The sequence below is a fragment of the Aulostomus chinensis genome, chromosome 23 (genome assembly GCF_037954235.1).
Source record: "Aulostomus chinensis isolate RoL2024-O1b breed Wild chromosome 23, RoL_Achi_v1.0, whole genome shotgun sequence".
Lineage (NCBI taxonomy): Eukaryota > Metazoa > Chordata > Actinopteri > Syngnathiformes > Aulostomidae > Aulostomus > Aulostomus chinensis.
In genome coordinates this window covers 19,314,906-19,341,257 of record NC_141342.1, presented here as the reverse complement: position 1 = coordinate 19,341,257, position 26,352 = coordinate 19,314,906, and the positions used below count along the sequence as shown (strand labels likewise).

Genomic DNA, 26,352 nt, shown 5'->3' with positions numbered 1-26,352 from the left:
CCATATTTCAAGCAGCGCCAAGCACAGCAATGACGGCACGGTGGATAAGAGCAGACGACGGTGGATTTATATGTTTTGGAAATTCCGCCTCACTCTTCATTCCACAAAGAGGTCTGTTTGTTTCTCCCGTGTCACATATGCAAAGAAAACAGTAAGTGATGGCGCATGGAAAGAGAGAAACCGACAATGCCAGCGAGTGGAGCAAGACTGCAAGTTTACCTGTGCAGTAAGATATTATAAAACTTTATTATTAGCTGTACTTGGTGGTTTATTCAGGTTTTATGTTTGTATGGAGTCAGATGACATCTGTGACTTTATTAGTGTGCTTTTGACATAATTCACAACATGAACTCATATATTTTCTTTCATATGACATAGTTTCAGTTGGTTGCTATGAAGGGAAAAAAACAAATTATGTAAGCATCTTGGGCACGTTTTCCATGTGGATACACCATGTTTTAATATACAGAAATGCCTTCTTACCACGGAGAAATGTCTTTTTATGGACACTTCAGTTGCCAAGAGGGTACGGACACCAAGAAATGACGCTGGGTGATTATTGGGACTTGTGCCCGTTCACCTACATGTGCAGTGGTGGGCTGGATACTGGGCCAGCAGAGAGGATGTCAGTTGGAACATCCGCTATTTATTTTTACCACAAAGAAACATTAATTTCACATTTATTGTACCTTTTACTAGCAGCTGTCAGCGCTGGCTAACGTTACTTTATCAGCAACTGAAACGTCACACGCTAACAGTCGTGGTGATTTTTTTGTTTTTTTTATATTTCTCCACGTGGTTCAGCCGACAGGAACGACGAGGAGCCATTCCACTAAGTCACATGTTGCTCCATGAGAATACTTCAGCTCAAAAATCATCTCATATCACATCTGCTTGTTTATTCCTGTGTGGGTGCAACGTACTGGTTTTGGGGTTCTAATGAAATTCGTAGATGCACATAATAAATGTAATTACTTAATCATCTGTGAGGAGCTTCTGTGAGCTGCTACAGGAAGAGAGCAGGGTCACAAATCTTATTTGGATTGAAAAACAGTTTTATTATCTGAAGGTGCCTGTGAGGACACTGAACTGCTTCAGCTATCTAAACCCCCGCTTCAGATCAGCGGCATATACAGTATCAATTATAAATATAAATATAAGACAGCATGCAAGCCCTTGGACAGTCACGAAAGTCAGACCCACTTGTTGCTCTTTTGATGAACTCTCCTCCGGTTTTATTTCTTTTAACTTTCTCACTTGAACATGTCAAATATCTGGCAAATAGCATTTGTGGCCATAACAAAAACTGTGTGACATATCAGCTGTTAATGTGATAGCAGAGGGAACCACTCAACCTTTTAGTGGTAAATCTAAATATTTGGTTGTTTTGACCTCACCTCAGCTGGTCGCTTGGGTGTCTGCAGGCCAGAGATCCTTCTGACCTTGGGTCTCCGCTCTCTTATCAGTGTTTTTACAGGGATGGGAGCTCTGCAGTAATCTGTTCATTCTCATGATAACATGTAACATAACTCCCTCGCTTCATGTGTGTGAGTGAATATTTTCTCTCCAGAGATAAACTGCATCACCTGTCAGAGGTTTAAGATCTTTTCAAGCTTTGGTAAAAGAAGGAGGACGAGGTAGCTCTGTGTTTTTCCGTTTCACGAACTCGTAGCAGCTCTGGTGTTGACATGATTGCAGTGGCGAATGTCATGCTGGCGAGAGAATTAGATGCAGGGCAGAGGGGAGCGGCTGCGTTGTTGCTGATCACATATTCTGCTTAGTCTACTCCCAATAATCTCTTCCCTGGTACTTGTCAAGAGTCCTACAAATGAAATGACACCATCTTGTCTTTTGGTTTGTGTTTGCAGGGCATTAAACCTGACAGCTTCTACAAAGTCAAAGTTCCAGAACTCAAAGAAATCATCGAGGGCTGCATTCGCATGAACAAAGATGAAAGGTACCAGTTGTGCCTCTCCAGTAAGCATGAAAACACGAAGCACGTGAGAATATTCTTATTACTCACTCACATTTTATATTAAAAAAAAACTGAAGTCATGCAGTAACCGACCCCAATAAAAACATCTTTGACTTCATCGACTGAGACGAGGATTGGACAGACTGCCGCTTTGAGTGCGTGTTTTTATGGGGTTAGTTGTTCTGTGGCTCTGTCACAAAGTTCATGATTGTATCTAAATCAACCAACTTCAGCTTGGAATAACTGGACCATGTTTTGCAGCTCTCTTTTTATCAGTAGAATGCCAAAAGTGAAAAGTATATTCAGGTACAAAACAAGAGAAGCCGTTGCAATGTAGGGCTCGACTGTTTCCAGGGCTGACACTGTTTATTAGTCGTAATAATGATCGTCTTTGTTCATGTAGCACTGTTCCTTTAAAAGTTATAAAGTAGTAGACATCAAAAAACACAACAAAGTAGCCCAGAGAGGAAATAAGAACCTGAAAAAACGGCCCACGATAAATGTCCTCACAAGTTAAGACACAGTGAAAATAATGGAAGCACACATTTAGCCATTTCCAGAAGTCCGCACCAACAGGAAGTTTTTAAGAAGAGCTTTTAATCTCAAAGAAAGTGAGTTTGCTTGTCTGATTTGTAGCGGTAAAGAGAGAGAGCTCTGATAGCAAATGCCTGATCATCTTTAGCTACCAGATGGGACCTTGGAGTAATCAGAGGGCCTCCCTCCGTCCATCGTAACGGTCGCGATGGCACATATCAGGTTACTAGATTCTAAATATAAGAGGGTGCCAGGCTGTTTAAAGCCTTAAAAGTGAGCGTTAACATTTTTTAAATCAGTGTGGCATCTAACGGGAGCACGGCGAGCACGGGAGGGATATGGATATCTCCGATTGTTCCTGTTATGAGGACATAAAGATAAAGGAGACAGATACGCAGTAGATTAGCGGCAGATGTAGGGACAATGTCAGCACTCAGAATAAGACAAAATGTTGCTGGAATACTCGTAAGCATGTGTTTAATCAGGAATACATGCATCCGCATTCAACCAAGAGGAGAAGGAGCTCCCAGAAACATTCTCGTTAAGTTCAATGAAAAACCAAAATAATGAAATGCAAATAAGTGCATTTAAAAAAAAAAAATCATTCGCATTTGGATGAGGAAAACAAATTTGATTTCGGTATTTGTGAAAGACTCCCTCTCTTTACGGGGCAGGTACACCATCCAGGACCTCCTGGAGCACCCCTTCTTCCAGGAGAACAACGGCGTGCACGTGGAGCTGGCGGAGGAGGACGACACGGTGAAGTCGGGCCTGAAGCTGTGGCTGCGTATGGACGACACCAAGAAACTCCACGGGAAGTACAAGGACAACAACGCCATCGAGTTCCTCTTTGAGCTCTACAAGGACGTGCCGGAGGAGGTGGCTCAGGAGATGGTGAGAGCGTGTGAGGTCAACTGGTTCACTGCACCGCTGGCCCATTTTATTACAGCTATTAGGTGAGGAATGGGAGTAATGGATCTCAGATCAACAGATAGAGACGACTTCAGCCAGCGGTCACATGATCTTTGGGTCCTGATCTTTTTACAGGGCTTTTACTGTGTTTTACCTCCGACAAATCTCTCCTCACAAAACAATGATGTCTGGATGCTTTTGTAGACATGAAAATTTAGTTGCTTGATACTGATATTTGGACGGGTAACAAAAGACAGGTCTAGAGTTGTAAAGTTATACATCACCCTACAAGTGTATGTTGCACTCACAGATATTCGTTTGAGCTCACAAAGATGTTTTTTTATTTGTTTGTTTTTTACAACTTCTTTGAGACTCCAGAATGTGTTGTTTGTAATCGGACATTTTGCGATGATTCGCTGCCAGTCGCCGTTAGCTTCACGTAAATATACGTGGCTGACTCCTTCTACATTCTGGAGTCGCAAAGGCGTAACGCTGTGCGTCTTTCATGAGGTCACGACGCTCGCTCGTTCGTGAGGAACTGAATGGTTACAGTACTCTTCTTGGGTTGCTTTCATGTCTTTTGTGTGACTTTTATCGTTGTTTAATTCGATCTTTCATAGACATCATGCCTCAGACGTCTTTCTTTCTGGTGTAACCCCACACAGAGAGAGCAGCCTGACCTCTGCGCCCCAGCAGCATTACGCTTCTTTTCTGATGATGTTACGACAGCAGACGCATTGATATGTGCCCATGTCCATAGAGAGAAGACTGTGTCAAGGGCACAGCCCAACATTTAATCATCGCTGGTTGGAAATGTGAGAGCGTGTGTAGGGAAGCAGCCGAGGTCACGTCTTTAATAATATAATGGCTCTCTTGCTTGTTACAAAACAGGTCCTTATGTCCTCCAGAGCTCCCACCATAGAGGTCACTTTTAATGAAAATGTGAGCCCCAATTCCTTATTTGTTTACCTCTTTGTGGTCGTTTTCATCAAGATCAAATTTGGTATCAGCCGGGACATCTAGTCCAGCTGTAATCTGACCCTGTGGTGAGAGGCAGGGTTGGACAAAGAGTCCCACTCCTCTGGACAGACAACCTGAAGAGTGCAGTCAATGTGTTTGTGATAAAGAATGACAAATGTTAGCATTAATGCTTGTCACATAAAAGGCCTGTTGATGTCATAGCCTGCGTGATCGGGTCACTAAGTGCACCCGACCTTCATAAATTGCCTACATATTGCGGCAGCACACTGCGGACCGTAACTTAAACACATGTGTCCATGTTGTGCCCTGAGCGCTTCTCCGTGTTGTTATGCAGGTTGTGCTCGGCTTCGTGTGCGAGGCAGACTTCAAGCTCGTGGCCAAGTCCATACGGGACAGAGTGACGACCATCAAGAGGCAGAGGGAGAAGTTGAGGCGTCTTGCAGAGGAGCAGAAGAGGAAGCGGCAGCAGGAAGCTATAGAAGAAGAACCCGAGCCTCAGCCGCCCTCTCCAAAAGTCAGCGACATTATTGCAGCCGAGTCCCCCACCCCGGCCTTGACCCCTCCAGCCCCAATCCCGTCCCCCGTCACCAGCTCTGTGGACTCTGGCGTCAGCTCCAACTACCCTGCAGAGCCAGAAGAGCCCGAGGCGGACCAGCACTTCCACATACGCCACAACAGCCTCTCCTCTGCTAACTGTGAGCCTCCTTACGTAACGTCCCATTTCAGACTTCTATCTCCGAGTCTGGTCATTTTCAAGTTTTCAGATTTTACTCAAATCGAAGTGGATAAAATGGAAGAGCTCGATAGTGCCATCAACCAAAATAAGGCTGTTTATCTCAGTTTGTATTGGAGAATCAACAAGTGGGATTTTCAGCAACATTTTGCTATATTTATAGTTAATTACAGGTAATTAAATGTGGGGCTGAGAGATTTTTGTTGTCATGGCGCTCTCTGTCTCCCTGAACGAACGGGTGCAGCTTCATTAACACGCACCTGCAGCCATGCAGCTAACTGCAGGCGTTAGCGAGATAAAATGACCCCAGATTTAAAGGTTTGAAGACAACATGTTCCCTTAACCCTCACTTAAAAAGATGCTTACATGTACATAAAAAAGAAGAAGAAGTAAAAGAGCAGTACACCTGCAGGACCTCGTTCTTTAGGGGGGACCAAATTAATTCTGCAGCCAAACTCAAGTAAGGAAATGGTGGCAAATCTGAGCTCAACTTGAAGATCCTCAGTGGACACGGGGGAACCACCTGATGGTTCTTGTGAAACGTGTGAAATATTTAGCATTTCAGCTGACACAGTATTTCTTTTTCATGTGGGTACTGTCTAGAATCCTAAATGTTAAACTTATTGACGCAGGTTTTGCTGCATTAGCGGCACAGTTGTACCGAACAGTGAGTTTTTCTGTTTTCACAGGACACGGGAGGCCTTCAGGGAAATGTAAAACTGTGGATAACTAAATTATTCAGTCCTTGTTGGTGTTGTCTCATGGTGTGTGTGTGAGCGCCTCCTGTACTTTAGTTGCTTAATCTTTCCCAGTTGTTACAATAAAAAAGGCCCAAATATTTTATTTATGCGAGTCGCTACAATCTGCAGTATCGCTAACAGCATCGCCTCCGAAGAGTTTTAATCCTGTGTTTGAAGTCACAGTTTGGGGTCATTCAATTTGTGTCGTTGTTAGCAGGTCATATGGGTCTGTTTGTGTGTTGTAGGAGTGTGTGTGTGTGTGTGTGTGTGTGTGTGTGTGTGTGTCTGTGTGTGTGTCTGTCTGTCAGGCAACAGTTGGTCACATGCTCATGGCTTATGTCCTTTGTTGAAACAGCTGACTGTGAGACGGACGGCTATGTGAGCTCCTCTGGGCTTCAGGATCCCCTGGAGGCCGGCAGCTTCAACGCACCGGCAACTCCTCCCACGACGCACGCTGACAACACCACCGCTAACGGTGTCCCCATCCCAGCTCTCCGCTTCCCCTCAGTGAGTAGAGGGGGTGCAGGGTGGATGACTTTCCTGACCTCATCAGCATTATGATATTGAAACACAACAATGTAGTTCAGATGAAAACACTCCTCAAAGGAGTGCTGCAGGGATGAAGTATTTTTACAGGCGGGCCTGGAAGTTAGCATTGCCATAGGTTCCCTCAGCTTAAAGCTAATGGGATTGCTACAACATTCATTACTCAAAATAAGCTCTGGGGCAAACAAAAATTAATTAGATTGAAAAGTTTTATCCGCAAGATATCTTTAATGGTTCTTGAAGCTTTATATCGGTCCCTAGAAGCACAAAGCTAACGTTATGCTGTGAATTAAACGTCACCACAGCGAGCCTCACGTTTCCTCTGTTTTCGACATGATGATATTCAACATCTCACTGAGCTTCTCCTTCCCAACACAAGCTTTTTTTAAAGACTTTATATCAGGCATTTAACGCAAACCCAGCAACTTTTAGATGAGAAAATCGGACGTTCAGCAACGCTGACTTATTTCCTGGTTTTAGATCTGATTCCTGCGGCAGCCTCTCAATGTAGAACTTTACCATTACCCAGTTCTTTTTTTTTCTAGTTTATATATAACTGTATCAGTATTGTAATTAAAGGAGAGAAAAAAAGGGTTTTATTCCAATCAGGACACATTTGACTATAAAGTTAGCTTTCACATGACTATGAGTCAGCAGTTGTGCTACATGCTAACGTCACGCTACCATCAGAGTCAACAAAACAAGTGAGTCTGCGTGTGTGAGAGAAGGTCAGCCGTCTTGAACAGCTACTTCCTGTTTCCCCACGATGCCAAGATAAGATTGTAGATTATAAGATGAAGTATGGAAGTTTTCATGTGAATGAGCAGATGTCCGGGGATGAATATTACGCGCCAACCAAGTTAATTTCTGATCTTAAAAGGATGAACCAAGAATAACAATCTCTGTTCTTATTATATAATCAGGCTAACAGAGTCCCTCAACACACTACAGCTTAAAAAAACCACACGCGAACGGGCAGAACTCAAGCGAGTGAAGGAAGCGTCTTCGTCAGTTTGGCATCGCATGGGCAGCGTGTAGGAAACGCTCTGCAAACAGACAAGGCAACACAGAAACATGGCGAATTCCATTCAAGGTCAAAGGAAGTGCTTCCAGATGGTTGTTAAATGTAATGAACACATCTGGATACAATTGTGTTGTTTTTTTTTTTTTCCTTCTCCTTCTCTTTCTTAATTTTAGCATCACAATGTTAAAATAAACCAAAAACACTAACGTGTCGCTCATTTTACTGGAGTCTTCGTCACTTCTATGTGCCCTCTGGAAACACTTCAGTTGGCAGTTGATGGAATTTGGAGGGGTTTTTTTTTGTAATGTGTTGTGCGAGTTTGCAGTTTTGTGCCCGTGTGTTGTCAGTTTAATGAAGACATTTTTTGGTAATTAGCGTGGGTTTTGTTGTCGTTGTTGGGTTTTGTTTTGTTTTTTTTATACTTTGCGTTGTGTTAAATTCTCAGGGCCGCCATTTAAAAGTACACATGCGGCCTCCCGTTCACTCATTCACACTCGCACGCTGATGGCGATGGAGCCACCCGTCGGGGGCAACTCGGGATTCTTATTCAAAGACAGTTTGACTGCAGGAGTTGGGGTTCGAACCGCCAACGAAGAGACAAGTGGACGACCTTCTGAACCGCGGCCGCCCACATCTGGCTGCTGTCTTCTTGTGAAAAGCCTCAAAAGAAAGCCAAACCAGTGGGACTGTTCATCTAACAGTATCCCTCGTTTCTGTTCATAGAGTATTGCGGTATCCAACAACACAGAACCTGGCAACTCAGGATCCCCGAGCGGCTTCAACTCCCCTGTGGACAGGTATTACTCCGCAGCCTTCTTCTCTCCTCACCTTCATCTCTCTTTCTTTCTTTCTTTTTTTTTTCTTTACCCCTCAAGGGAGCGATACCCATTCTTTTTTTAGACTTGACAATGTTTGTGTGTGTGTGTGATCTTCCCTCTAAAACCCCTCCTCCACATCTGTGGGGCTGCAACAACAAGCTGGAGGCGTTCGACTGGCTGGCCGTGTTTTCACTGCGGTCAGGCAGAATGGACCCTCGCAGGTTTCTCTGATGTTGAGGAGGCCCTGTTTTCCACGTCGGTGGGATGTTGGGGAGAGAGAGCCGCTTTATTCTCTGCATGAGAGCCAATGATGTTGGTGCAGATTGCGTGTGTGTGTGCGTGTGTGTGTGTGTTGTGTAAGTGTAGATGTAAAACATGTTTTCTCTCAATGGAGAACTAAAAAATGTCAGCTTAGTTCATCGTCTGCAAATGTCAATATGTCGATTTAATGTGATTTGTCTACAGTCGATTGGAACAAATGTTGAGCCTAACAACATTGTGCGGTTTTTTTTTTAGAATCCAAAATTTGGTTGCCTAATTCTTCCTCTGAGAAACGCTGATGAGCGGCGCTGCGTTTCAAAGATAACAAAGCCGAAGGATCATTTGCAATATCAACACAATTGGCTAACCTCATTTCGTCTAATCTCTGTGTACTCAACAGCGGGACCAAATAGCTTTGACCTTAAGTTACCTTTGAGGATTTTAAATAGAGATGACGGGACGCTGCCAAACCCGTAAAGGTTTGCTGCTGGAGAGGAGGATGGGCTCAGGGCATCTGTGACCGCACTAATCCTACCAGGCCCAGGAGACGCAATTAGCAGAGCCAATGCTTTTTATAAAACACCCTGCATATTCTCCGCCTCCCTGAAACCTAAAATGTGTTCATGTCTAAATACGACAGGTCATGTGGACGTGTTGCTTCCTCTGGATAGACACCAGCTTCCTTTAGCCTCCTAAAATCTGCTGTTTACACCCGAGGGACACGCCGCTGTTACACATCCAGACTTTATTTGACACTTAGGAGTGCTGCTTATTGTTACATGCGTTGTCAAGATAAACATCCACGACGGGTATTTGGCTCTTTTAATGTTTCTATCGATGAACATGACTCCTAAAGTAGAAGGTCGAGAGCTCACTCTTCTCTTACAGGCTATTGAAACGCCATATGTGTCTGAATATATTTCCCAAACTGTAAGAAACTCCTCAGGGACGCAAAGAGTGACCCGGGTTGTAGAAGTGAAGTGAAGAGTTTTACACCAGGGACAGTTTCATCATGGCCATAAAAGATTTGATTAGGTGGCAAAAAAAGAAGAAAAAAAACGGGTAAAAGCCCACCAGCTCAATTATCTTAAGCGTGTAAGCCAATGTTGACGATGTTTCCGATTTAAAGTCGTTTGAACAACTACATGTCGTAGCCGTGTTTGTTATTGTTAGCCAACTAGCTAACATGTCACAGATGTCATTGAACTTATATCAAGATTTTCCTGTTTGCTGAATCAGGAAGGGTAGTCACGTGACTGCAGCCAGGGAGACCAGCGACACTTAAACAGCTGACTACAGCGAGCGCAGTCATGGAAGCGGCGAGCTCCACCAATCAGAAACGCCGCTGTTAAAATTGGAGGAAGGAAAGGAGGAGGTGCTGGCTGGGGGGGGGGGGGGGGTTATTAACTTGTTATCTTGAGATAAATAAGCAGATTTCTTGTTATAACAAGTTAGTTTATCCTGTTATCTAAAGGAAAAGAACAGTTAATTCAGTTCACTCTCCCCCCCCCATCGCCTCCGATGTCATGTGACCAAATGGCTCCAGATTAATTCAAGATGTTGTGACTGGACTGAATAAATGAGATGAGCTTCATTTTATTTATTCAGTTCTCCTATTTTATTCCAGCATGTTAATGCAAAGCTGAGGTGTTTCTCCCATCAATAGAACCCATGTCACGTGACCCCAGTGATCCACGTCCATGCCAGACATGTCAGACCCGCCTCTAGACGGTCGCCACTGTTAGAACTGTAGATATTATCACTGTGAGCAAGCATGTTTGTTGTTGTTGTTGTTGTTGTCAAGGTCCTGAGAAATTCCTAAAAACGTCTAAAAATGCCATCTTGCAATGAGAAAGGAAGTGAAATGAATTCCTGGATGTGTCCCACACTGTAATGGGCTCTTGCTTGGCTCGGGCCTCGGCCACCACCATGAGAACCAGCCTGGTAGCCACCGCGCAAACAAACACAGCCTCCCCAGTGGAGGTGACTGCTGCAGGAGCAGTCCCTCTCAGGGTTTTAGTGTCTGTTTTCTAAGGGGGAGCTCATATATGCAGTGTATTTCCTTGCAGCTACGCCTCTGACGTGACCTCAGGTTTGAGTGACGGCAACGAGGGTCTGCCAGAAAAGAGCGAGAAGACGGCGGCCAGGCGAACTGCTGGGAAGCTGTTCAGGAGGAGAGTGCGCTCCAGGCTGCGCATCACAGGGGTACGATGAATCCAAAGTTCTGTTTAATTATAATCCTGCCAATGCATGTTAGCTCACAATAAACAAATAAATCAGATTAAATAATCCAATTAGCAGAGGGATTTTCAACTCCTGAGGGAGCCAGTAGGCGTCACGGTGATGTAACCGGCGACCGCAGAGCATTTGGGCTATGATCTCTGTGGTCTGCTAATGGACACGTTTAGACTGGAAACGGAGACAAACACAGCCACGTGTACATACATTCAGTCCAGTGTACAACACACACACACACACACACACACACACACACACGAAGCAGTGGAGTCTTCCTCCTTGTCCTAGAACAACGCCTGTAATTAGCGTTGGTCTTGTCCCCTGCAGCTCTCTGATAAAGTGGACCGTGTGGTTGAGTGTCAGCTGCAGACGCACAACGATAAAATGGTGACCTTCAAGTTTGACCTGGATGGAGATAACCCTGACGACATCGCCGCCGTCATGGTGAGTTACTACTTCTGCTTTTTCACTGGACGAGCGATAATCAAGTCGTATTTGAGCCGGTCGCGGTAATAAAAGTGTCAGTTCTAAAGATTCTTTTACTTCCTGTTGAATTTATTTGGTTCTTATTCTGCTATAAGATACTTCCTGGCACTGTAGTAGCTCCAGACAGTTTGATTTAATTTGACCATTTGGCTGCATACACAGGATTTTTAAATCAATTAGACGTATTATCCCACTCGTTGGTGCAAATATCTTACTTTTACTCAAGGAAAGACTGTGGACAGTGAGGAATAAAAGGACTTGGTCAACTTTAAAGCCGCCTCCTTGGATTCTTAAGGGTTAATGATGGAAATAATCTGTGGAGACAGAACTTCCTGGAACCTGCTCCGATTTGTAAATAAATGATCTCAGCTGATAAGTCGGGGCAGACGTACGATTCCACCGGCTGCTGCTTGATATTCTATCTGAACGGCCGAGAAGTGAGTGACGCAGCTAATCAGCTCCTGTTATTGTCTTCACGCCTCATTAGATGTTGGAGACGGAGCGCGCGCACACACACACACACACACACACACGAGGAAGGCGTGATCAGACAGAGTGTGCAGTTTTATTCACTGAATGTACTGACAGTAAAACACAGTGGGCTTTTGTTAGTGGGGTCTTGGCTCAGCGTGGACGTCTGGCTTCAGCGCAGCTCCTGTGGTTCTCAGGGCTGCACTTACATGTGCTGAGTTCTGCCGCACTGACAGGAAATGGTCACCACGCCCCGACCCACAATTCACTGCAACGCTCCAAACAGCATGAATATGCAAAACGTCCCTAACAAACTGTTATTCACATTGGATGATTAATGTATTTTCCCCAGAAATAAGCATTAGCTGCACGTAGGCGGGTTCAATTTTGGGCGGGTGAGCAGATTTCTGGAGAGCAAGAATGTTTGGTCTACACAGGAGCATGGAAGTAACTTTGTACATTTACTGAAAGGGTTTGTGTAGTACTGCTAAATTTGGGCCCATTTCCTCATCATTAGAGATCTAAACTATTACTTAGAATAATTATTTTGGGGGGGGGGTGATCAGCGAGAAAGCCAAAAGCTTTAATCATCATAATCCATGTCAGAGCACGTCCACCGAAATGGCGAGCTAACGTGGCCTCCGCTCCGTCCTTTTTTTGTTGTTGTAGGTTTTTCCTCCTGTCTGTCTGTCTGGCAGTCGCCATCCTGAGCCTCACGCTCACGTCAAACACGCTCTTTAACTGCTGTTCCACACACGATTCTACCTCCTCCTTGTTGCTCCTCCGCAAGATGTCAGAGTGACTTCTCCTTCTTTGTGACATGTTCGACAAACATCTTTGTCCGTAGGCATCTATGATGTTGTCAAACACTCATCGTATGTCTGTTGGGGGACAAAAACAGGAACCTTTACTGCAGTTTGAACAAATGTTCCTCTCTTAGTTGCTGGTCATTGGATTGTAGCTCAGTTTTGGACCTAAAAAATGTTGAAAACTAATTTTTTTTGAGGCTCAAATGTTTCAAAATACTTGAAATATCATTTTATGACTCTGCTTACATACGGTTTTAGGTACTTGTACTTGATATTGTAGTATTTCTGTTGTCCTCTACAAATTCTCGTAGACTACGGTGAATTGTCACCTTGATAAAACCTTTATTGTGAAAACATGAACTTCTAAGATTGGATGCATTTTTTTCGAACTTCAAAAATGTATTTTGCAGACTTACATACAAATGAATGCATAAGTATCGATCATCTATCGACACATTTATGGAGGCCATTTCCAGCATATTGATTAGTTTTGCATTTGTTCCTTTAAAGGGCATTTTTGATTGTATTTGCTCATCCAAGGATTTTACTGGTAATGGAATATTTGTTTTAGTCAAGTGTTTCTGTTCTTCTGTCTTCAAGGTGCACAATGAGTTTATCCTGCCCTCAGAGAAGGAAGGCTTCATCCACCGTATGGGTGACATCATCAAACGGGCCGAGGCTTTAATGGCGAAGGAACAGGCCATCCTCTCTGGCGGGCACCGACTTCCCCAGCCTGCTTTCCACGGCGGCGTTAACTCGTTGTCTTCCTCCCAGGTTGGCGCTGATCCCCATGGCTGCTGATTTGTTATATGAACACAAAGGAAGTCACTTAGTATGTTTTACTGCGCCGACTGATCACCGTAAATTATATCAGCTTTAGTGCATCTCGCTGTGTTTATCTTAGGCCAGACTCATAAATCTGGGCCAAATGGAAAGCTGTTGAGTGTCACTTCCTACACGGGGAATAAAAAAAAAAAAAACCCACACTAGAGTGCTTTCTTCACCGTCCACAATCCCCCCGGAGACTCGGCCCTAAAGATAGAGGGTTAAGTGTTCTTGAAGCCACCTAGAGCGCCACTTCCACAGAGAACATGATGTTACTAAAAGCACTGTCATTAAAACACCTGTTATTTATGGGAACATTCCCCGTTCCTAAAAACAGCACATCCTCCTCAGTGGCTACAGAGGTCACTGGTGTTCAGGTGTGTGTCAGAACCAAGATTTTACAAAGTAAGAGAGAAGGCTGAGTGACGCACTCATGCACAAAATATGACCTAATTCCTGATAAAGTCAGATGTGTCTGCTTGGAGGAAAAGAAGTGTGTGTTCTTCACGGATATGTTCCCCTCTGCACAACACAAAGAACACAATCTTCTTGTGCCCTTTAAGATGCAGAAAATGTTCAAACATGGTGGAGAAGAGAATAATTGCAGATGAATGCAGGACCAACAACAAGTAAAGAGCTTACCAGCAACAACTACACACCGTGTTTCAGACCCTTGTGGCTTCATAATTACCCCGAACAAACGTGAACCAAACTCCTGGCTTCACTCCAGCATCTGATTCAAAACAGCGCATGAACCACATCCTTCGAGAGCTGTTGGGGCTGCACTTACCAGCATCGCATGGTCAAGAGAAAAAGCTGGTTTGATCATGAATGAGCCCCTGAGTTCTTTGTGTCTCTGCTGAGTCACCGTTGAGGAGATGTGGTTAGCAGATGGAGCTCGAGGCCATGCCTGTTCAGCTAATTTGCTTTATCTACATCAAATTTTTAAAAAAAAAGAAGAAAAAAAAAAAGAACAATCTCTTCCATATGAAATCAGATTACAACGGTTGTCCAGATTACGGAGGTTTCATGAGTTCATATAAAATCACAGCATTTAACCATCAGTCAAAACCCTTCACGATTAATACTCTATTTTTCCGCTATTAAAAGAGAAAACAGACTTTATTGTCCACTTAATACACGGTGTGATATGTTGACATTTGATGTGTACGTGCAGCAGGGATGACGTGTTTTTGGAGGCTATCGGGAAGCTAGCAACTCCGTCAGTTCCCTCCACTCAAACTGATAGAATTCTTGCGTTGGATTTTCAGTCTTTGCTGAAAAATAAGCTCACGATAGTCAATATGTCTGTTCAGCCAGATAATCCTCACAGGTGGGATTCGGTTTCACGATTCTTGGAGCGTAAATGCAAGCTTTTGAAGCGCAATGCTAGCGTCTTGCAATACGCGAACAATTCTGCGCACGCGTGACTCAGCGTCTAGCTAGTGACATACTGGCTAAGCGGTACATTTAATCAGTGGTGAATAGAAGTTTATTCTGTGTTATTTGTGCTCTCTTGCAGCCCAATCTGCACAGTCACACCCTTCCTCGCACACACTCCTCCTCATCACTGCCTGGTAAGTCTCACTTGAAGGTGAATAAGCGCCTTAAATGCTGCCGCCTCCTGCACGTTTTCAAATCACGTTGAAATTCACCATGATTGTGTGTGACCAGAAAATTGCTCTGCTTCTGCGCGGGCCAGGGGGGGGTGTATTTAGGGAGAGCGCTTTGTTTGTCCGGTGTCAGTAAAACAACTAATCTTTTGGAAATTAATGTAAGCTCATGTAACCACCCCAGAACTGACGAGTAAATGTGTGTGTGTGTGTGTGTGTGTGTCATGTGTGCACGGTCGTCCACTCATCCATGTGTGTGTTGTGTCCCAGACTTCAGTTTGGCTAACCCAGGTGTGGGGGTGCGTGGCTCCCCTCAATGTCCCAATGGAGACGTCTTCAGTGCAGACATTACTTCACCTGGTCGACCTCTAATACGCTCACAGTCTTTCCACAACGCTCCAGGTAAATGAAGCCCTCTGTGGTCGCCGCGCTACCTGAAGAGGACCAGCATTGTTTACTCTTTCACCACACTGAAAAATTGTTACAGTGTTTTTTTGGCAGCGACAAAGTCAAAGCAAAGCTCAGCTACCTCATCACCCCCCCTCCACTCCTCCCCTCCTCAGAGCTGGTTTTTGGTATTGTTCAGACGTTCACATGGCGCCACCCGCCATCCCCACACCTCAAAGCTTTCGTCTGTGTCTGCCTTGTAGCAGGGCCTCTTGGGTAATTACCTCACCTGAAGGGCGCTTTCTGGCTTTTAGCGAACTGTGAATGCTGTCGCTGTGAAGCATGAGCTCTCCTCCAGGGCTGCGATACACGACTCTCCAACATCTGTTTGCCAGCACAGAATTTCCAAGAAAGCCTCCTCCCACTGTTCATGTCTCCCTCCCCATAGGAGAAGGCGTGGGAGGGGTGTGGGGGGGGGGGGGGGTGTCTGAAGTCAGTCAAAGAATAAGTGCCCCCATCTCCAGCCAGCCATCTGAACATCCTCGCCCCCCCCCTCCCCCTTGTCTCATGTCCCCTCTCAGCTGGACATTCGCCGCATGGTAGCTTTCGCAATGTCCTCCGTGTGTGTGTGTGTGTGTGTGTGTGTGTGTGTGTGTGTGTGTGTGTGTGTGTGTGTGTGTTGCCTAACCTGTGTTTCCATCAGCGTGGAAAAATGAGTGGCTGGTTTGCATCATCAGCAACAGGGGGCGTGGCCTCTAACTGTGGAGCCATTGTTGAAGCAAATGTCAAATCAATAGATGGAGCCTGAACGTATAAATGATTCTCCTGTGGAGTGATGGTGAAACCCTGATCTCACGATCAGTCCCAGAGAGTTTCTCCACACACGTGTGTTCCATTTAACTCTGTTTTAAACTGCAGAATCCCTCACAGCCATTTAAGCCCGATGTGAAAATTCTCTGGCTTACAAATGCAATTATGGTCGCATACTAAACAAAACATCTTTGTTCACATGGAAACCCATTATTGGAAAGTAGGGGAAAGATTTACGCTGGTGTGTCTTGGCAGGGGGCTGAAGAGTCTTGGCCTGACGGGACGGAGAACTTCTCGGTGTCTTAATACCTTTTAAACGCGGACATCGAGTAACATTTTTCTGTTTGTTTGCACGATTTGTTCCCAGCATAATTGATTCCAAACAAAATCTTTCTGTCTTCCAGGGTCTCCCCTTCATTACCAGCATCATCATCATCATCATCCAGCATCTCTTCTTCCTCACCACCAGCACTATCACTTACCCCTCATGGGCAACACTCACTTCCCATTCCCGTACCCAGGTTCCCCGGGTTCCCCCAAACCAGCGGGGATCCATCCTCCCCTCACTCGTGTGGCCAGTAACCCCACCTTCCCCTCAGTTCCCTCCCCAGCGCCGGGATCTCCAAGTCTTCTCAGCGAGACCCAGAGCAGCAGCGAGAGCATCGTTATGCTGCCTCACGCAGCGCAGCACCCCAACATGTGGCCCCCACACACTCAGCCCCTCTTCTCTTTGGCTAATGTCATCTCCATGGCCATGAGCATGGCCCAGTCCTTCATCCCTCCCTCCAGCCTTCCTACCCAGGGGATGCCCCCCCTCCCAGGCTTCCACCCCCAGCTACCCGCTCACATACCCCCTCAGTCAGGGTACCCCTCCGTCTACCAACATTACCAGACCTCTCCGGTAGAAGTGCCTTACCCTACATCAGGTGGCGTCCCGAATCAGAACGTCTACCCAAACCCTGACCTGCCTCCAGTGGATGGATCAGGGTTTCCTGTGAGCGGCCCTGAGAGCTGGCCGCATGCAGCCTCCCCCCACTCCATGCCCTCCACTCCTCCACGGGCTCCTCAGGAGCCTCTGCAGCAGGTCGGACCCTTCAGCCCACCCAGCTTGAACCAGGAGGACCTGACCCCATTTTCCACCCAGGTTTCAACCCAGACTGAACCCAGATCTGACTTCTACAGCTTGACGTCATCAGATCTCTCGCTGTCGCCTACGGAGAGCCCAGAAAGCACTGTGAGTTTGACGCCGGCGCTTTTATCAGCTGAGAGGTCTTTAAAGTTATGGTGGGAGACTTTTGTCTCCACCTTCTGGCGGTTGTGATTACAAGCAACCACTGACACGTGGTTACATCGTCATCCCCGAAAAGAACAGCTTGGCTGAGTTATTTATCCATGTTGAAGCTAGCAGAGGGCTAACAGGAAGTAGCCAGCTTAGTCTCTGGTGCCTGTAGACTACAGATGGAAAGTCACTATCTTCTCAATCTGTTGCACCCGTCGTTTTGTTTTATTTCGCGCAAACAATTGAGGTACAAGTACACACTGTCCTCTTCTAAATTAGATAAACTCAACTCAGTGTGCATCCTAACAGGAACTAAATATGTAAAAGTAGTGCAGCCGAGCTTTAAATCGATGTTGTTGTGTTTGCAGATTAATTGGTTAACTGACTTGAAATTCATAACAGAGTGTTTATTGAAGTTAGTTGTCAGGCTAAAACGTGAAGGTTTGTAACGCGTCTACCTGAAGAACTCAGCTTCTATCCAGCGTTTTCTGACATTTAAAAATCTGCCGTGCACGGATCCTGCTGCCAACAGGGAAAAGTGATCCAAAACAACGAGCTCTCCTTTGACAAAACTGCCTATTTGACTGCCGGTCTCTCGGGGTGGATAAATATCAGGCCAGAGATTTCTAAAAGAAAAAAACAAAAACAATCATAACAGTCATAAACTGTCAAACTTTAATGTGCCATGAATGTAACCCATCGCTACCAAAAAAGTTAAAATTTAATGTGACATCTGGTTGATTCACCCTAATAAAATGAGTCCAATTCTTCTTGTCTAGTTATCATCCATCAGCACTCTGCCTGAAATGAACAGCAGGAACCCCTCCGCCTTCCCAGCCGTGTCTGGTAAGAAACTCTCATGTTCCTAATAGTGATTTCTCCGTCTCTGTGGGTCATAAACACCTACCGTGATGTATGCTAGTAGCCCCAGACGTGGAGGGCTGGAAGAATGACATGCAGTATGCTGTTTCTGTTTGCAACCAAAACAAACCCACACATCCTCGTGTATACACACAAATGCACCCACAGCCAAATATTACACTTTATTTCTCCGCTCTAGTTTATGATGTTTTCGGTCTAAATAACAGTCTGGTGTCGCTGCTACGGACGATTTGACTTTTGGGTTGTTTTCAGTTCCATTTGTCTCTCTCGCTCTCTCTCCGGTGTATCTGTGGTTACATTATCACCTATTAGCGGTGCCTCAGGAGCCATTGCGTAACCAGGGGTCTGGATGTAATGTTCCATTCAATATGAACACAAACGTAGGTGTGATGGCGGCCCTACCCACCAGGAGGAACCAATCAGCGGGCGGCCATGCTCGTTACGGACCTCTCCTCCCATATCCACACCTGTCTGTATTTATACCCTCTGAGCAGCCCACTCAAACAGAGTCCCTCTGTTTGAGTGGGCGCAGATCCAGACAACCTCTGTGTTTACAGTTGGAGAGACGCCTAGTGGACGAGTAGAGGTACTGCAGGCATGCAGCAAGGGCCCCTTCATTTTAGTACCAGAGAAACAATCCTGTTAGTTATCAGGGCTAGAAATGAGAGTCGTAGTCGAAGAAGAAATCTAACACACACACTCACATACAGAGGAGAAAAAATGAGAGACAAACAAAATATCACTTTGTATTTATTAAAAATAAATAAATAAATATATACATATAACTATAAATACATTTTTTGGTTTGGTTGAGCATCTCCACCATCAACTGATCTAAGTGTCTCAAAGATGTCAAGTTTGTGGGAGGAAACAGTCTTGAAGAAGAAAAAATTATTCTTATTATTATAACATCTAAACCCCCCCCCCCCAGAGTGAAGAGAAGAAGACAGATAGCTCTGCTAGTTAGATTAGCATAACAACTCTGGTGGGTGGGAAGTGTTAGCGTACCTTTTTAATCAGTTTGAATCAAGCACGACTGTCGGGAGTGAGTGGGTCTGTGCTCTGCTGATCAATCAGCTCTGATGGGATCAGAGGTCAGTCACTGCTCACAGAGGCTGAGCCTCTGTCCTAGACTATAAAAGTGGGTATGGGGGCGCCCCGATGCTGAGCTGTGTAAGCTGTTGGACATCCGCATGTTACATATAATTAACTCATTTACGGTGACTCTTGTGGGAAAACAAGTCGTTGGACTGTGAATCCGTGTTGGCTCCATACATTAACCTGTGTATTCCTTCGTATCTCAGGAGCGCCGTCTGCTGCCGTGACCGTCGGACGCTTCCAGGTGACGCCCAGCATGGATGTCCCAGCATCTGCTGTGCCAGCTGGTGTGGGACCCGCTTCACCTCAGCAGCACGACAGTGGCAGCACCCTGTCTGAGAGCAGCACGGAGGAGCAGGGGGAGTCTGAGACCAGCCTGGGCACCTCCCTCACCATGTCCCCTCCTCACCCGCATCTCCACAGAGGGTCAACGGGGATCCTCCAGGAGGTCGACGGGCAGTCTGGATGGAACGGGAGCCAGGAGCAGCGGCGGGACAGAGAGGAGGAGGATGAAGAGGAGGAAGAGGGGGTTGCCGGGGAACGGCCGAGGACAAGGAGGAGGAGTCGGAGGAGGGCGTACAGCCTGAGCTTGGTGGGGACGCCTGCGGACAGCGGTCCGTCGGTGACGGCAGCTGAGATGGAGGGGAGGCTGTGGGACGGAGCGGCAGGGAGCCCTCAGTACAGCAGCGCCCTCCATCATCTCTGGATGATGACGTACAACCACAACGCTCCCTACCTGAGCAGCGATGACTCGGACAGCGACGACGAAGAAATGCTGGAAGAGCTTCAGGAACTACGAGAGAAGTAAGTGACACGGCCGCGAACACAGGACGCCACTCTCACGAGGACGAGGGCGGAAAGCAAGTTCACAACCCCCCCTAGCCAGAGTAGTGAGCACGTAGGTAGGGAGAACGCTCACACGTGGCTCCCGCGCATGCTGGCAGCCACACTGGCAGATACTCTTTTTAAGTGCCAGTAATAAAAAAATACGATTTGTTATTGTATGAAAAAGAAAGTGCAGCAAATATCTGTCCTATTCCTTCAGTGCTGCATGACGACAACGCACAAGGTTTACTTGTACTTGTGTGTAAAAAACATGGATGTCATATAAACTTGTTTTTATGCTGATAACGTTGAACGTGATGATATCAACTATCGATAAGTTGTGAGATATCTGACAAAATCCTTCTGTCCAGCTTTGATGATCGAGTGAAAATGATTTGGAAGTTCTTCTCCAGCAAGGAAGTTCTGGTTTGTTTGTTCCCAGTAAAAATTACTGGCCTCCTTTTCGTTAAACTTGAACCGTGGGCCAAGAAGCAACCCGTTCGCTTCCTGGTCTGATCCCTTTAACATCATGAAACACGCAGTCCCAGAGTTGACAATCTTGGCTTAAGAACTAGCAAGAGCTACCTGGATGGAGGTGTGCTCTTCAGTCTACCTGACTAATCTGAATATAAGAATTTTAAATCTATGTCGACTGTAAGGGAGAATTGAGAGAACCTGCGTCGGGCTACAACTTCCCCAACTTTCCTAAATGATCTGTCAAGGATTATCAAGAAGTAGAGCCGACCGGTAACAGCCCTCTGTTCCCCTGCTGCCCGTTCTCAGGCATCTAACTGAGGTGCAGGCCCTGCAGGCTGCCCAGAAGCGAGAGATTGAGGAGCTGTACGAGAAGATGGGGAAGGTTCCCCCTCCGGGCATCGTCTCTCCCGCTGCGATGCTGTCCAGCCGCCAGCGCCGCCTGTCCAAGGGTAGCGCCTTCCCATCGTCACGCAGGAACAGCCTGCAGCGCTTGGACTTGTTGCCCTTCCAAGGTAAGGACGAAATGCATAATTCTCTCTGATTGGGGAGAATCCAGTTTTACCTGGTGGCAACTTTATGGGTTTTCTAATGAGCAGACTTGTTTTTTCCAGGTATCATCAGGAGGAATTCCCTTGGAGGCAGCAGCAGCGGCTCCCAGGACAAACCCAGCAAAGGGGTCACCTTTGCCACTGACATCAGTAGAATGGTGAGGTTATGATGCAGTGTTCTACTTCTTAAAGAAACGCAACAACTTTTTGGGAAATGCAACTACTGACCCTCATTCCCCAGAGCCGGAGAGGAGAGACGGCCTTCTCCCCTGTGAGACCGGCTTGTTAGCTTAGCACAGTGAATGGTGGTGGGCTGGCAGGTTAGCGTACCTCCATCACAGACAGAGATGAGAAAGAGGATTATTTCTGGACCGCGACCCTGAAGCTGATCTGTTATGATGACATCTGACGGATCGATGTTAACACTTCCCACCCACCACCATTCATTTGTGCTAAGCTAACTAGCTCCTGTCTGGCTCTGGGGGAGGAAGGTCAATAATTGTATTAAAACAAGTTCCTTTAAGTGCAACTGAATCAACTTTGTTCTCACTAGTTTTCCCGCCTCTGTTTTCTAGTAAGAAGCTCTCCAGCAAAGCACGCTGTACATCCAGACTACCTCATCTGAAGAGTGGCTGCAGTGGCCCGACCTGTCCTGTAGAGGGACCACTTCGACTCTCCAGAGAACCAGTGATCACAAGGTGACGCCAGTGGTCATTCAGATGTCGAAATCTGTCAAACTGGACTTTGATCCAGTTTTTAGCCCTTTTGTCAGACCTGTTGCACAGACGACTTTGTTCCTGTTTAACTCTCCTGTCGTGGAAGACGGCTCAAACGCGGCCGCCGCGACGCTCTGCAAGATGTTTCATTTCATTGTTTTCTTTGAGCAAGAGTTGGTTTTGTATTAACGCGGTCGAGTTCTGGTATTCAGACCCGTGACTTTGACCCAGACTGACGATAGTTGCTGTTGTCCTGCTTGTCCAACTAACTGAACAAACTGAGCACAATAATGTGAAGCAAGGGGACAATGATTCAGATGATCTCACACTTCATCGGCTGTAGTTTGCTGACGTCTAAGCACCTGCTGCACAGTGGATGCACTCCCACTCGCGTAGCTGAGGTATACCAGAGCACTCCGGATGCATTGTACAGTTCGAAGATGTATTTTGTAAACACGGCGTATATCTTTAAAGTGCTTTTGAACCCTTCGACTAGACTCTGATTGGAGAGTTACGACTGCAGTTCTTAGTGAAAGTGATTTCCAGGTGAGACGGCGCAGCGAGGAGGAGGACCCCTCATTTCTAGCACATGCAAACCCTCAGGTGCACCAGCGGCCGCGCTGTTCCGCACGGTGACACGCAGCTTGCGTCTGCAGAGGGAAAATCTATTTTCAGTCTATTGAGCGGAAGAAATCTGGTCAAACAGAGCAGGATACTTGCGTAGGGGTGTCACGATGAGCCTGTTTCTGTCCAGGTGACGTCTGCTGTTACTGTCTGATGACCCCTTGAAACACAAAGCCGAATTTCGGTCGAGGAACAACTCGATCCATTTTGCGGCAGATTTGTTTCATATCCTGAAAAACTGCTTCTTTTTTTTTCCTCTTTGACTTTCATTGAGCTCAGGTCTGCAGATCTGAGTGCCCACTGGTTGATGATAATCCACATGTATGATCAGCCAGAGGGGGTTTAAATTAATTGGGTGGCAGTTTTATGAGTGTCATTCATTTGCCAAAGAAAAAAGTTTTAGCACAACAAACCTAAAGAATTTTTAATAATGATTTTGAATTTTTTTTTTCTCCTAACAAATAAGGCAATAATGTCCTTATCTTGAGTAACTTCAGCCGCAGTAACGGGGCCGTGTTTAATTTTTTTTTCGATGATGCTGCCAGTGAATTTTTCAACGAATTGTTTAGTTTATTGAATTATCAGGAACATTTGGAAAAATGCTCATTGTTTCCCAAAGCGACGCATTTTAAAAGGCCTCTGCTGTCCACATCCCTTTACTTTCGGTCATAAATGACCCCCCCCCCCCCCAAAAAGACAATAAAAGTAGCAACTCCTGATATTTCAGAGTTACGGAAGCAGCAAACGGGTCCCTCTTGTTCCTCGGGGGGGAAAAAAATCCCTTCAACGACATGTATTTTCTTCCGACTACTAATTTTTCGCAACTATCCGCAGCGATCCGGTATCGTGACAGCCCTACTGAAGCGTCTCCACATCTGTTCTCAAATGCTGTAGCTGTTTTTTATTTTTTTTTATACATAAATATATGAAAACAAACTGATGATTCTTTGTGAAAACCCATGTAGGTCTTAGACTACTGCCTTTCCTGTTGATTGTACATGTGTATATAGCAGAGTGCATTTATAGATTGTTTACATGCTAAACTTAACATTTCAGCGACCTTAATTCTTGCTCACGCAGAAATCAGATTTGCTGCTTGTCTCAATAGATCAAGCACCTTGTGCACTTTAGTCGATTCCATTTTACTTCTCGATAATTTAACACATTTGCAGAGGAAACCGTTCACTCACCGACGAGGGCGGAGGAGAATCTCACGTTGGATCACGGCGATGATGATCGACCCTCCCACAGCTCTAAATAATTAATGTCGTGGGACAGGGAAATCAGTCCAAGCTGTGAATCTGTAGCTGTTGCCTTATAAAATATTCACCACACACTGAATTTCATGGCCGCTGGACTCCTGTTAACATTTCACAAAGTTCATAATATATTCAAAGAAAACATTTCAGAATTTTGAATGTAAATATATAATTGTATTGCTTTCCGATGCTGCTGTCCTGCCATGTTGAATCTGTGCCTTTCTCTTACAATGTCTTATTTTATATTTCTACTCTTCAGATTTGGTGGCTAGTTCAGACTCCGTGTATCACTTCCTTTTTTTTTTTTGAGCAAAAATAAATGCCATTCTAAGTAACGGGTCTCTCTTTGTTCTCATCTTTACTGTTCATTTCTTCCAGTCCTATTTACAGTCATGATTAACTTGAACACAACAACTTTTGGGTAAATACACTTATTTTTCATCCTGGACAGAGTCAGACAAGAAGAGTGATCCCCTTCTTTCCCAGTGCCTTACTTTGGAGCAGACCTATGCTAGTTAGCTTAGCACAATGAATGGTATTGGATGGGCAGGTTAGCATACCTCCGTCAAAAAGCCAAGGTTCAGGACCTTGTTTGTCCAGGAGTTACCCACCATGCTTCCTGACCTCAGCCACTCGAGAGGTCAAACATTCAGTTTTGTAGCTTGGAAGTTGAGGTGCTGCTTCTAAACCACTTCACCTTGAAAGTAAAGTAGTTCTGGCTATTTATCATTTAGTTGAGGTACTTGGTGAGTTTTTAATGATATGCTAACTTACTACCCCATAGCATACATTGTGCTAAGCTAACTAGCAGTCAGCCAGTCTCCGTCAGTCTGACAAATGAGTGTATTTGCCATTATTATTATCCCATCACTTGAATTTTATTTTACAGATCACTTCATCTACGTGAACAAGCAAATTCAACAGGGTGATTCTCTCCCCCCCCCCGGCATCCTCAGCTGCTGAAGGCCTCTGGAGATGGAACTTGTTTGCATGTTGAGCTCAGGCTCGTTGCACGTGTCCCGGGTGAGAGAGTGGCATTTTCAGGCGTGTCCATCGTCCTGACCAGCGACAGTTTTAGATCCCCCGCAGAATCACACAAGCAAGGCAGAGACCAGCCGTCATCCACCAACGCATCCCCACTCGGGTTAGCATAGCATCATCATGCGTCTTAGTTAGCGCCGGTCTTTGATCCCTGCATCCTTGCACGCTTGGCTTCCTCGTCCAGCTCATCCACAATCCGCTCCTGGGAGACGGAGAAGAAGGTGTAGCCGTCTAGGGGGCGAGCAGGGAGGTCAAGGCAAATGCTCGGAAGCAGGAAGTGCAAGGACGTGCCAGAGGAGGAGTGACTGTTGCTTTTTACGGCATCAATGTGAAAAGATGCCTGTTAACTTGAGTATGAATGAAAATGTCTGATGAATGTATGAACATACATCAATAAAAAACTGAAGGTAAACCTAAACATTACACACCGGATATACTATTTTATAATTAAAAAGTTGCGACCTATAAAAAGCGGGCCACATCATTTTTGAGCACGACATTTAAGCTAATTAATGTCCTCAAAACTTGTTTTAAGCTAGTTAGCTAACCAGCGAGTCAGTCGCACCGAGCTTATTTATTAACGTGATGAATAGAGGGCGAACAGGACACATAATTTTGGATATATTTTATTTCATGAGCGTCAATGTGTACAAAATATGAAAATTTGCAGCAACTGTGCGTTGACGCAGAACTGTTATCTTCAACTTGACATCTGCAAGCTAGCTAGTTAGCTACGGCTCTCCCATCTATTGCCTTGCTTTCTCCTCCAAGGTGTCGTAAAACGGGTAAAAGTTTTATAGGTAATTAATATGTAAGCCACCCATTTTAAAACATGTGACTATTGTTGAAGAGTAATATCAAGACATCTTTGTTAGGCTACCGTTTGCTAGCCAGAATGCCTCTCAGTGCTTGCTAACATCTCAGCATGGGATGGACACAGAACAAATGAGCTAAATCTGCGTGGTTACGTTAGAATGACTGGAGCTATGATAAACTCATCTATTACACTTAAGCGGGGCTCGCTCACGCTTAGCTTACGTCACACGGTTCACCTTGTGTTGGTTTACATGGCAAGGATACAAATTCCCAGAACCACAGCTCCGATGGCGAGTCCCGTTAAAGCATTTCGTGTTCGTAGTTTTTGTGTCTTCTTCTTCCACTGTTCGAGCTCCACTTGTCTGATGTAGTAGCGTTGTTCTCTGGAAAGATCCGCATTTTCTGGGTCTATCCTTGTGGCAAAGGGAGCTTCAGACTCCTTCGGCACCTTGTCCGCCATTCTCGTATTTAATGAGGCAGGCAAGGTTGTTTCGCAATACGCGCCCGCTGTTTTATAAATCATCAATGGAGCAGATGGAACCGAGCTGCTCACTGAGCAGTCCCATCCTTATACTTGTCAGACCTGTGCCAAACAGAGGACGCGCCACAGCTGCGTGTAACATC

At 45.5% G+C, this 26,352-nt stretch overlaps 2 protein-coding genes and 1 long non-coding RNA gene across 7 annotated transcripts in view; 1 reads left to right on the top strand and 2 right to left on the bottom strand.

Annotated features, from left to right (window-relative positions):
- Positions 1-24,212, top strand: part of wnk4a (WNK lysine deficient protein kinase 4a) — a 48,928-nt gene extending 24,716 nt beyond the window's left edge. For 3 of the 4 annotated variants that reach the window (XM_086196476.1, XM_086196475.1, XM_086196478.1), the window contains 16 exons: positions 1,869-1,957; positions 3,184-3,403; positions 4,737-5,097; positions 6,231-6,382; positions 8,169-8,242; positions 10,594-10,729; positions 11,090-11,206; positions 13,129-13,302; positions 14,876-14,930; positions 15,237-15,368; positions 16,568-17,397; positions 18,222-18,288; positions 19,629-20,226; positions 21,031-21,236; positions 21,336-21,430; positions 21,848-24,212. In XM_086196476.1, coding sequence (XP_086052602.1) covers positions 1,869-1,957; positions 3,184-3,403; positions 4,737-5,097; positions 6,231-6,382; positions 8,169-8,242; positions 10,594-10,729; positions 11,090-11,206; positions 13,129-13,302; positions 14,876-14,930; positions 15,237-15,368; positions 16,568-17,397; positions 18,222-18,288; positions 19,629-20,226; positions 21,031-21,236; positions 21,336-21,430; positions 21,848-21,850 — 3,309 coding nt within the window. In that variant the 3' untranslated portion in view covers positions 21,851-24,212. The remainder of the gene's footprint in view (positions 1-1,868; positions 1,958-3,183; positions 3,404-4,736; positions 5,098-6,230; positions 6,383-8,168; positions 8,243-10,593; positions 10,730-11,089; positions 11,207-13,128; positions 13,303-14,875; positions 14,931-15,236; positions 15,369-16,567; positions 17,398-18,221; positions 18,289-19,628; positions 20,227-21,030; positions 21,237-21,335; positions 21,431-21,847) is intronic. The other variant, XM_086196477.1, reaches the window with a different exon arrangement.
- On the bottom strand, positions 13,033-15,716 carry LOC147239924 (uncharacterized). Of its 2 annotated transcripts, none has more exons than XR_015111687.1 (3): positions 15,643-15,716; positions 15,254-15,400; positions 13,033-13,325 (listed from the first exon to the last, which is right to left on the bottom strand). It is a non-coding gene; the product is annotated as an uncharacterized LOC147239924 (long non-coding RNA). The 2 variants fall into 2 exon arrangements; XR_015111686.1 differs by having other exon boundaries at positions 15,638-15,678.
- On the bottom strand, positions 23,481-26,338 carry coa3a (cytochrome C oxidase assembly factor 3a). The gene is made up of 2 exons (XM_086196487.1): positions 25,993-26,338; positions 23,481-25,143 (listed from the first exon to the last, which is right to left on the bottom strand). The coding sequence occupies exons 1-2, from the start codon at positions 26,249-26,251 to the stop codon at positions 25,040-25,042; spliced, it is 363 nt and encodes a 120-aa protein (XP_086052613.1). The 5' UTR covers positions 26,252-26,338; the 3' UTR covers positions 23,481-25,039.
- Positions 26,339-26,352: the final 14 nt, after the last annotated feature.

What these genes read in the sequence shown, in the direction of transcription:
- coa3a (XM_086196487.1), bottom strand. Translation starts at nt 26,251, where the DNA reads ATGATTTATAAAACAGCGGGCGCGTATTGCGAAACAACCTTGCCTGCC. An exon ending in AGCTGTGGTTCTGGGAATTT is followed by an intron (nt 25,144 to 25,992) that starts GTATCCTTGCCA and finishes CTCGCCCCCTAG; the next exon opens with ACGGCTACACCTTCTTCTCC.